The 12196-nt window shown below is 44.4% G+C and overlaps 1 protein-coding gene across 1 annotated transcript in view; it reads right to left on the bottom strand.

The window, feature by feature from the left end:
• The window catches only part of UBE2N (ubiquitin conjugating enzyme E2 N), a 33684-nt gene extending 33191 nt beyond the window's left edge, over positions 1 to 493 (bottom strand). Inside the window, exon 1 of the mRNA XM_004417953.3 lies at positions 350 to 493. Within this exon, the coding sequence (XP_004418010.1) occupies positions 350 to 379 (30 nt within the window). The 5' untranslated portion in view covers positions 380 to 493. The remainder of the gene's footprint in view (positions 1 to 349) is intronic.
• Between the last annotated feature and the right edge of the window lie 11703 nt (positions 494 to 12196).

Raw genomic sequence — 12196 nt, 5'->3', positions numbered from 1 at the left:
GGTGGTCTGAGAGGCCGCCGAGGCCCGCGCCGGCCCGCGCCCAAAACCGGAGCCCCGCAACCCCGGCCCCACCCTCCGCCAGAGCGCAGGCCAGGCCTTCCCTGCTCGCGGGGCAGCCGCCTGGAAGCCCCGGGTCCCCGCCGCCGGGCTGCCCCACCGCGGCCGGAAGTCTCCCCGGCGCCCCCTCCCCAGCGCCCGACTTCCCTCGCCGCCGCGGCCAGACCCTCTCCGCGCTGCCTCGGGCCTCCCAGCGCGGGCCGCGGGCCGCAGGCAGCGAGGGGCTGCGCCGCCCGGTCTGCCGAGAGCGCACGAGCAGAGCGGGCAGCCGGAGGCCGGCCTGGGCGGTTACCTTGATAATCCTGCGGGGCAGCCCGGCCATCTTGTCAGATCCCGAGTTCGGCCTCTGGTCTTGTCTCCGCTCCGCTCGCCTCACGCACGAGTGGAAGTCCCGGGCTCCACTTCCGGGGGACGTTGCCGCGCCCGCCGCCGCCGCCGCCGCCGCCGCAGCCCAGGCCCCTCGGGAAATGTAGTCCCGGCTCGGGCGGGCTTCCCTCGGACCTGGCCCCCTCCCCCGCGCTCCCCGCCCCAGCCCCGGCCCGAGGGGGCGGAAGTGACGCGCCGCGGCGGGGCAGGGACTTGGAGGAGGTGGCGCGGAGCTCCGCCGGTCTTGGCCGAGCGGGCCGCGCGATGGTGGGACTGCGCTGGCGGCGCCCCTCAGACTTCTTATCCACGGCCACGCCCGCGCCGGTGGGCGACGTAACAGAGGCCCGGCCGCCGACGTAGCCCATTCCTTCGTTAGTGCGATCGTTCATTCATTCAACGTTCCTGCATTGCGCGCGGTCGGAGCTGGTGCTGCAGGGAACGACTGCGGTCAAGTTGATCCGCTGGCTCCTGACTCAAAGAGAGAAGACCGAAACTCGGTAGCAAAGCTCCTGTGGGTCTCGAAAGTTAGCCAGGGAAAACCCTAGCCAGAGAGTTTTGATCTTCATATTTCGGAAAAATCAAGCCTCTGACACACCCCTTAGGCCCGGGAAAGGCTAAAAGAAAAGAGCTTGGAGAGTTGGGGGCGGGGAAGAAGAATGGCTTCTGGACTCAGTGGTTGAAACGGCAGAGTCGTTAGCTGGAGGAATGACCAAGGAGAGGATTGGAGAGCCCGGAGTAATCCGGGAAAGAGGGATACCCACAGAGCGCGGGGCCCTAAAGGAAGATTAGAGTGGGGATGCCCGAAAATAGGATTTGGGGAAGCATTTCGTGACATCCTGGTGATTGATTGCTTGCTGTGTGATGGGCTCACTGCAGTTACTATTTTACTTCATCTTCACAGCAATCTTAAGAAGGTGTTGCCTCCGCCTTTACAAATGAGGCTCAGAGACGCTAACTTGTTTCAAGGTTATGCAGGAGGTGGAGCTGTTTTGTCCTCGGGCAGGTCTCCCAAAACATGGACCCCTTAACTACTTAAGCACAGTGTTTCCAAACACAGTAGCACAGACAGTAGATGGTGAATGAAGATGTGCCAGATGCTGTATTAGGGGATGAGAATACAAAGAGGCTGACCCTGCTTTCCAGGAACTTAGAGTCCAGTGGAGAAGAGAGACAAGTAAACAATTACAACCCAATGTGTTAAGGGCTATAATAGAGGCTCCTCCAAGGTGCTATTTGAGCACAGGGAGGCATTAATTGCTTGAGAAGTCAGAGAAGGCTTCCCAAAGAAGTTGAGGCCTAAAACATGGGTAAGAGTCTAAGTGACCTGGTAGGGAAGAGCATGCCAGGCATAGAAAATAGCCTGTGAAATGGCATTAAGCTATAAGAAAAAAAAAAAATAGAGCATTAAAGAAATGGAGAATATGAATGCAAGAAACTTAATAAGAATAATAAAAGATAACATGTGCTGGGCACCATGCTAAATGGTGACATGGATTATCTCATTTAATTATAAAGCATATAAGGTAGGCTTTCTTATTACCAGTGTTTTTTAGATGTGAAACACAGCCTCAGAGGTAATAATGGGAACTTGAAATAACCAGAAGTCCTAAATGAGTGGTTCTGTGATTAGAAGAATCTGAGAAAGTAAATGACATTGGACAAGGATACTTTCAGAATATTTTAGAGAAGACCCAGGAGAATTCACCTTATTAGGAAGAAAGGCAGAGTGAATATTGAATTAGAAGGGGACTACGCCAGTTGTCTATTGCATAACAAACCAGCTCAAACTTAGTGCTTAAAAGGACAGCAATCATTTATTTAGTTCTTGAATCTGCAATTTGGGCAGGGCTTGGCAGACAAGGCACGTCACTGCTCCATGCTGCGGCAGCCTAGGCAGCTTGACCGGGACCAGATCCATTTGTGAGATGACTCACATAGCTGGCAAGTTGGTGCTGGCTGTTAGTTCCCCTCAAGGTGGGCCTCTCCCTGGGACAGCTTGGGCTTCCTCACTGTATGGTGGCTGGGTTTCAAGAGTGAGTGTTCTAGCAAGTGCAAGTGGCAGCTGAATCCACTTTTTTGCCCCAGCCTTGGAAGTCACATAGGATTACTCCCGCCATAATGTATTGGTCAACTAGTCACAAAAGCCCACCCAAGATATGGACTCTACCTCTTGAAAGAGGAGTGACAAGATTCTAGAAAGTAGCAGAGTATGTGTGGTAGAAGCTGTGGGTGTGACCAACTTTGGAAAACACAAAGTCCCACAGGTATGACGTTTGTCACAATATGCTTAGGAACCACCTGCCTTGGCATCACCGGCAGTGCTGGCTGAAATAAGCATTCCTGGAGCCCTTCCCCCGGAGATTCTAAGTCTCCAGGTCAATGCTGAGGTCTGGGACTCTGCATTTAAACATCATGAGTAATTTTGATCCTAAAATTTGAGAACAAAAGATTTTGAATAAACAAGAACAAAAATGTATAAACAAAAAACGTCACGTGCCCTCTTTTGGCTATTCTGTATCAGAATGGATGGTGAGTATCATGCAGATTACGAGTGAGGGCCCTGGAGTCCCACCTAGATTTGAAAACTTGCAGTTTGCTTAACTTGTTTGTCCTTCATTTTCTTCACCTATAAAATGAACCTACTTCATGTGATTGTTGGGAAGTTTCAATGATACATTTATATATAAAGTACTTAGAACACTATGTACCACTTAGCAAGGGCTATTATTTTTGAACCAGGTATAGTTTTCCTCAGGAAACCAGATTTTTAAAACTTGACAGTAAAACCTTGTTTGGCAGAGATTTTTTTTTTTATCACTTTTTTTGTTTATTGCAGTAACATTGGTTTATAACATTGTATAAATTTCAGGTGTACATCATTATACTTCTATTTCTGCATAGATTACATCATGTTCACCACCCAAATACTAATTACAACCCATCACCACACACATGTGCCTAATTATCCCTTTCGCCCTCCTCCCTCCCCCCTTCCCCTCTGGTAACCACCAACCCAATCAACAGAGATTGTTTTGATGGCATGAAATTCTCTTAGAGTATTAACCCTTAAAATATATTTTTTCATGTCTCTTCTAGTTGTTTTTCCTGTTGTCCCCCTTGAGAACAGCTCACACTATACTCATCTGGAAAATAAAATCTAAACTTCTGATTCATATAAGTCCTGCAGAACAGGAAATATTCTAGAAGGACAGGTTGCCACAGGGCTGACATGAGGTTTATTCTCAAGTTAGAAAACTGGTTAAGAATCCTACTTACCATATCTATAAAATATGGATAAAATAAGGATATCTACAAAACTAATTGAATCGATTCCTTCAGGGGAGGGGTCTTGGGCAGCTGGAGAACAGAGGTAAAAGGAGGACTTTTTCTTCTACTCTTGTATCTTACAGATTTTTGAACTACTTGAATGTGTTACCTATTAAAAACATAAAACAAGAAGCCAATTCACTAATTTCAACAGTCTAATCTAAGGGGTATTCAAAGCTCCTTAAACACTGATCAGGCATGATATTATAAACTCAAACCTCAGCAAAAAGATGCTGGTCTATGGCATTGAATAAATGGTTACAGTGACCAGATAGATTCACTAAGCTGAACAGTGCTAGGCAGAACTCAGCTAATTACGCTTTTTTGGCTCTATGTCAGGTCTTGCTCTCTTCCATGTTTTTTTCAGTCTCTCCTTCTGGGACTCAAACCACGAGTGCCTTTGCATTATGATATAGGGAAAGAGCAAGCAATAATGCTATGTTGGAGGAATTAGAGGAATCCTGTTCTATGCAAATCTCTTACTCCCCAGAAAACTATTTCACTGCCTCCTGTTCCTTCCACACCCCCCACCCCCAAACATTCTAGGTTTGCTAATTTGGTCCTATAATGGGAGATGCCTAAGTACTATTTACCTTGCAGGTAATATCGGAGGACATTTATACCTGAGCTCCTCAGAGTGAGGGATCTCCTCCATCTTGGTCAACACTGTATCCTTGTGGCCTAATGCAGGGTCTGCTACATGAGAGGTCTCAAAAAATATTTGTGAGAGGAATGAATCGATGACCACAGGCTGCAAATAAACTCCTGTTTGAGAATGGCTGACATAGATTCATGATCCATAAGTGAATGCTTACGGAAAGCATAGGATGTTTATGTTCATCCCTAAACTCTTCAACTTGACTTCCTGGAGGGCAACAGAGCTTTTCTACAAACTGTCTCATGTTTGCAGAGACAAAATAGAATAGATCAGTTTGGAAAATGGTAGGTCAGTCACCTTTAATAGAGGCCCTGTTTCAAGTCATAAGCAATACTCATTTTTCTGCAATACCCTTATGGTTTCTTGCACGTAGAAACACTCTTCCGTGGGTGGTCAGGACAGAAGTATCTGTGAGAAGAGGGTTCATGAACACTGACTCAGGGAGGAAGTGGGTGGGGGAGGAAGAAAAGGCTGCACACTGATTTAAAAAAAGAAAGAAAAAAACGCCTGCTGCCTCATGTTCATGACTTCCATGTAAATGGCTGAGCACTTATAAACTGTTAACACAAGGCCAGCCTGTAAGGAGGCTCTGAGTGGGGTCTTCCAGGGTCATAGGAGCTCTATCTCCAGGAGGAAGGCCTTGGGAAAGATGAAACCCAGGAGAATTAGAGCAATAGGCTTCCTTTTGTTTAGTGCTTCATGCTTTACAAAGCATTCTTGAATGTCATCTCACCCACGGAGAGCCTGTAAGTGTATGGACCACTGGAGCAATTCTGTAGAGCCCATCATTGATTCCATGATGTTTCTATAAAGGTAGATGGAGGGAGGATTCCTCTCTCTGGGCCAGTTCCCAGTGGAAACAGGATTCCAGAGGATGGTGACTCAAGACATTTGGCCAGAAGCCCTGCTGGAACAGGAACTCTGAAAGCAAGGCTCTTTTCCCTGCCTCTGTGTGCCACCCTTTCAGGTTTCCGAGAGAACATTTGCATACCACATCCTTGGGCTTTAGTCACTGCATAACTCTGCCTGCGATTGCATACTCAGCCTACCCAGCCTAAACTGTTCCCCTACTTCTTCCTACCTGCTGTGCCCCACTCAAGTTTTTTTTCAGTACACTCCCATTGCCTTTCTTCTCCCACCACCACCTAGGACTTTCTCAAGTCCTATTGATTTCTCATATGCTTCTCAGTCGTGTCACTTGCCTTCTGCAGAAAACTGCCCACCTGATTCCAGAGTGATTAGAAATACTTTGAAAACTTTGTTTTGCTTCTGAGTACAATGATTTGGGATCTGATATACTCTGGAGCAGAGGTTTTCAAACTTTGGAGTGCTAATCACCTCAGAGGCTGGTTAAACATACCAGTGCAGGGGCCTCACCCAAGATCTTCTGAGTGCAAGTCGGAAGCCCCATGCGTCTGTGTTTTCAGCAAGCTCCCCAGGCACCACTGAAGGGTCCAAAGCTTGAGAGTCACTGTCCCATACTATCTGATTTGCTCAAGAAAACAGAACGGTTGCAACAGCAGCCTTGACTTATACTTTTCTTGTTCCTGTTTTTCTAGACCCTTTTGACTCAATACCCATATTTTTTCTCCTGCCTATTCTAATTATCTTGGTCCAAGTGTTACATATTCCAGATTGTTGGGGTTTAAGTTGGCCCAAGTGTTCAGTATTCCAGATCGTTGGGTTTTGAGGAGGCCAATAAATAACCCTCCTTTCCCTTCCTGAAACTATAACCAACTGAAAGAGATGGAGATCGAAACATTGCCTTCCTTTCTAATAAAGCTGATTGGACAACACAGCCCTAAGTCTGTGGTCATTTGGGCTTACTAATATTCCCCCGCCAACTCCCCAGTTGCAGGCATAGCCCCCCAGTCACTTAGCACAGCCAGACAACTGCAGGCACCTTAACCCGAGACAGAGCAGATGGGAATGCATGAGAGCAGAAGACAGGCCACTAAAAAAAAAAGTAAGAAGGAGAGAAAGAAAGGAGGAAGAAGAAAGATAAATAGAGAGAGGGAGAAAGTAAAAGAGAGGGAAAAGGGAGGGAGAGAAAGAAAGAGAGGAGGGAAAGAAAGACAAGGCAGAGCAGACTCAGCTCATTGTTTTAAATTCACCAATCAGAAAACTTACTCCTCTTACCTTCTAATCATAAAACCACTTGACATTTTCTTAACCTACTGCTTACTTTCCATCTCAAGTCCCCAAAGGCAACCTCAGACCACAGTCTGGACAATCTCATCATTGCTTTAAATATCCTGTAATCCATTATACCTACACTCTCTCTAACACCACCATTTTTACATCATGGTGCCTTTTCACGCGTGTTTCCCTACTCCATCTGCTCACTGGTCTCTCACCCTCCTCTGAGAAGTCTTCTCCACCCTCTTCAAAACATCTTGCACACTATGTTCTGACAAATGTTCCTTATAATAACCTGTTTACCTACTTCCCTCACAACACTGTGCATCCTTCTAAGGCAGGGAGCACTATATTCTTCTTTGCTGAGTGTCCAGCAGTAACATAATGCCTGCCACATATTCCCTCCTTCCTGCCTTCCTGTTTTTCTTCATTCTCTACCTATAATGTACCAGACCTTCCCTAGGAACTGGATTTCAAAAATGAGCATATACTTTCTAATAGGGGAAACAGACATTTAAACAAATTAATGTATTTGATGTGATAAGTTCTGTAATTGAGATATATAAGACACAGTGGAGAGTATACATATATATATAAGATACAGGGAAGGCTTCATTCATTCAATTATTCAACAAACATTTAGTGAGTGCCTACTAAGTGCCAGGCACAATACTAGCTTCTGCAGGTAAAATGATGAGCCAAATCGGACATACAGTTACCCTCATGCAGAATGGATGCAGACATACATGAATGAAACTAATACGAGATAAGTGTGAAATGTTATTTTAGTCAGGCTTCCTGGTTGCAGGCATAGAAACTGACTCAGAATAACTTAAACAGAAAAGGAATTCATTGGGAGGATATGGGGTGGTTCATATCATCACAGAGAAGGCAGCAGACCAGGCTCAGACAACAGAAGGTGCCGGCATTCTTGAGCTGGGCAAGGAAGGGAGACACGGGACTCACCTCACCGGCTTTCTGTTGGACACTTCTCCCCTGCCCTCCCCAGGTGTTCCCGAGTCCAGAGCCTCTCGGATTCAGATTCCCATTGCTGACTAGAGTGGGCTGATAGGTATAGGCGTCTGGAGTCTAACTTCACCTTATGCTGACTTTCAAACATTCCATCAGTTTTCAGCCCCCTCCTCAATCCCTCTTCCGAAATACCTGGTGCCACCGATCATTTGAGCCTTGGTACAATTTGCTTGCTTAATGGCACCTGACTCTGCTAAGTCAGGTGCCATGCAGTGACTGCTAAGTCAGGTGCCTCTGCTAAGTCAGCTGCCATTCCTGCACCTGCTGGCTTCTCTCCTTGTTCTTATTGTTATTTGGGTGTGATTTTTGAGAGAAGAGGGCAAAAACATCTTTATGCTGACATGAGTATTTTGGTGTCTATGAGGCAGTTTTCCTGCACAAGGAGATTATTCACAGATTAGTTTGTAATTAACATTCACTTTATTGAAGCACCAGTAAAGTCTAGTTTTTCCTTAAGCTTTCAAGTTCAATTTACAAATCTTACTATTCTATTTGCAAGACTAGCAGCTAAAATAAAACTCTTTTAAGGGAATCTTTCATAAAAGGAAATTAAATACATTTAAACATTGTAAATTGCACTTATAAATTTAACATATTCAATTTTCTTTTCCGCTCCTTCAATTCACTGACAGATAAGTATTCCCAAGTACCTAAATAATTCTTATAAATTAAAAAAAATAAATTTAAATATAGTGAGTCTTCTATTAAACATTCTAACACTTTTTCCAAACCAAATACAATTCTTTTACACCCTTCAACATAGAATCACAAGCCTAAATGAGTTATCTAATGACAAGTTCAAATTGGACTCACATTTTACAGAAAACACAAGAGACTAGGGAACATGTTAAAGTTTCCTCTAAGGATGCACTCAGCAAAGTCTAGATTGTGAGAATCTCTACAGGACAAACAATCTGGTTTCTTTAACAAATAAATGCAAGGAAAAAAAGAGAGACAAATGGAGGAGGAACTTATAAATTAAAGAGACAGACTTAAAAGTGATATTAAGCAACTGAAAGGTGTGGATCCTGATTCAAATAAGCAAGCTAAATAGAAAATATGACATTTATGAGCCATTTGGAAAGTTGTATGTTTACTGGATATTTAATGATGTTAAATAATTATTGTCGGGCCGGCCCCGTGTCTTAGCGGTTAAGTGCGCGCGCTCCACTGCTGGCGGCCCAGGTTCGGATCCCGGGTGCGCACTGATGCGCCGTTTCTCTGGCCAGGCTGAGGCTGCGTCCCACATACAGCAACTAGAAGGATGTGCAACTATGATGTACAACTATCTACTGGGGCTTTGGGGGAAAAAAATAAATAAATAAAATTAAAAAAAATTATAATAAAAAATAATTATTGTCATTTTTTTCCAGTTGTGTAATGATATTGTGGTTATGTTAGAAAAAAAAGAGACTTTATCTTTTAGCATTTCTTACTGAGATATTTATAGATGAAATTATAGGCTACTTGAGATTTTCTTAAAAATGATAGAGAAGAAGGTACACTGTGGGAGTATAGATGAAACAAAATTGGCCACGAGCCGATAATGGTTGAAGCTGATTGAGGGGTACATGGTGGTTTATTATACTATTCTTTTTAATTTTATATGTGTTTGAAATTTCCTGTAATAAAATTTTTTAAAAATTAGACTCCCAAAGTTAATCTAACAGGCCACAAAGCCAATCTAATAGTTCAAATTCTCTTATTTAGTCTTAATACTTAAATATAAACATAGAATACACATGTTTGTGAGTGTGTTTTCTCAAATCTAACTGGAAATTAATACTACTAGACAGGTTTGATTTATTTCATCATTTCTACACTTAATTTAAATCTTTGTGAAGCTAAAAGTCACTTCATTCGAAACAATAAGTAACCATCAAGTAATCTGGGGTTACCTACACAAGCAAGTGGGAGGTGCCTTCTACTTGGTTGTGAGGATGAGGTCTGGAAGTGTAGACTCCCAGGATCATCTTCTGCATGACCTGGAGGAAGAAGCAGAGCCCTCTTTTATGGTTGCTGTGCCAATAGGAATTCCAAGTCCATGCCCTCCAAATGGGGCGGACTTACCACCCATGTCACCTGAATCAGGTTATACGTATTACCTAATTCTTAAGTGTGAGTTGAGCTTCTAACCTACTCGGGTTGTTTCACTATTTGATTTACCAACATATTCAATAAAGCTCTTTACTGCTTGCTTGAACCTATTCAGAATTCTTTTCACATTCTATCAATATGAGAAGGTCACACTACTCATATTTAAGTACATCCAGTTGGATTCCACACCGGTCTCTGGCCTTACAGTCACAATGCCAAAGGCATGCTAATGACACTTATTCTGACATGGTGCCAGTTGTCTCTCTTTTGCTCCCCCAGATCCACTCTTTACCTTGTCCACTGTGCTCTCTGCCCAGGAAGTTGACCTGAATTGACTGCACTGCATGGAGGGGGTTCCTTGCCCTCTGGTTTCTGTTTGGTTTGGGCCAATGAGGAGCCCCTGCAGGAGACTGGAGAGCGGAAGGACAGGGAGGTCAGAGTAATTATTACCCTGGGTTGTTCCTGGCAAGGTTGCCTCAGGCTGGCCATGCCCTTCAACAGAAGATTACTGCTCCCCTCAAGGTAGCCAGCTACAGCATTCTCTCCTTGTGGGGTCCAGTAACTGCTCCCTCTCTTTGTCCTTTCTGGCCTAGAAGGAACAGCCAATGCTACCAAGCCCGGGTTATACTATTACTACACCTTGTGATTCCACTCACACCTCTGTAAAGAATCCTTGTGTAAATAAACTTTCCTGGAATTATACCAATTTGAGTATGTCATCTGTTTTCTGCTGAGACCCTAAGTGATATACCAACTTAAAGCTATAAATCATTACTGTCCATTTGGGACTAAATTCATTTTTAATTACATTCATTAGATTATTCCTGTTGGGGAATTTTGGAAATTATAGCTTTAAACTTGCTGGCACTGAACTCTAAAGTTAGGAAACACTTCACGACCTGCCTCTCTTAGCTACTGTCACATCATGGCCTCTCGGTTTTCCTACTGTCCCTCTCCCTGACTCTTCTGAGAGGCCCTTGCTGGCTGTTTTTTCCCACCTGACCTTGAAATGTTAGACTTCCCTGGGGCCAGGTTCTATGTCCTTTTTCTTTTTTTTCACACTCTCTCCTATATGCACTCAACATTCCTGTTGCTTTAAATCTATATCTAGCCCAGCCTGAATTCTCCAGATGCATCTGTTCAGCCACCTGCCTCATTTTGTATCTCTAGTTGGATAGCTCAGAGGTATCTTAAACTCGACAACTCCTAAATGGAATTACTTATTTCCACCCTCATCAAACCCCTCAAACCTGCTCCTCTTTCAGTCTTCCCGTCTCATGAACCACACCACCTTCAAGCTAGTCCTCAAAGCCTCACCTGAAGTGTCTCCTCTCTCTCAACACCCCCATCCAATCAATCCATCAGCAAGTTGAGTCATCATCTCTACTTTCAAAATTTATCTGGACTCTTTTCCCTTCTCTCCATCTCGTTATCACCATCACCTCTTAACCTGACTGCAGTGCAGCAATAATCTCATTAGACTTGCTTGCAGTCTTGCCACCATCCAAACTACTTCTCGCAGTGCAGCCAGAATAATTTTTTAAAAACAGAAATCATATCATGTCACTTCTTTTGTGTTAAAACCCTTCAGTGATCCCTACTGTGTTTAGAATAACATCTACACATATGGCCTGTGTCCTAATTCTGTGTTATCACCACCAAGGCTTACAACGTTCAACACGACCCAGCTCTTACTCACCTCATCTCCTGCCACTCTCCTCCACACCATACACTCAGCATATGGTAAACTATTTCCATCTCCTTTATTTTTTTATTTGGTGAGGAAGATTTATCCTGAGCTAACGTCTGTTGCCAATCTTCCTCTTTTTGCTTGAGGAAGAGTGGCCCTAAGCTAACAGCTGTGCCAATCTCCCCCTAGTTTGTATGTGGGACGCCACCACAGCATGGCTTGATGAGCAGTGTGTAGGTCTGCGCCAGGGATCTGAACCCATCAACCCTGGGCTGCCAAAGCTGAGCATGCAGACTTAACCACTATGCCACTGGGCCGGCCCCTCCACCGCCTTTAGACTTTTAAGTTGTTCCCTCAGCCTGGAGCTGTCTCTCCTCTCTTTCCCATGCACATGGTTGGTTTCTTTTCTGGTGTCAGCTTTGTGAACCTTTCCTGGCCCCACTAAGTCAGACTCCCTGGTGGTCAGTGGTCCCCACTTGCACAGCCATCAAGATGTGCCCTCTGGAATCATCTTTGATCCATCTCTTTTCTGCTTTGCACAGTGAATGTTTGACAAGTCCAGTTGATTGTTCATTCAAATCTGTTTCTCCTCTCTCTCTCTCTTACAACATAGTCCAGAAAGACATTATGGGGGGCTTTGAAGGATAGACAAGATTAGAAAAGACAGAGATGGGTCTACAATGTGGGCTTCCACAGGACCAAGATTAGCAGCAGAACAAGCCTGATATTCTGTGGGAAATGAGGAGAGACACCACAGCAGCCCACATTTATTTTTCTTTATTGTGAACTTATGTTAACTTATTTTCAATATAAGTCACTTCAGGACTATG

The sequence above is a fragment of the Ceratotherium simum genome, chromosome 25 (genome assembly GCF_057802395.1).
Source record: "Ceratotherium simum simum isolate JZ-2026a chromosome 25, ASM5780239v1, whole genome shotgun sequence".
Classification (NCBI taxonomy): Eukaryota; Metazoa; Chordata; class Mammalia; order Perissodactyla; family Rhinocerotidae; genus Ceratotherium; species Ceratotherium simum.
The sequence above is the reverse complement of the archived record's forward strand: the minus strand, read 5'-3'. Positions and strand labels throughout refer to the sequence as shown.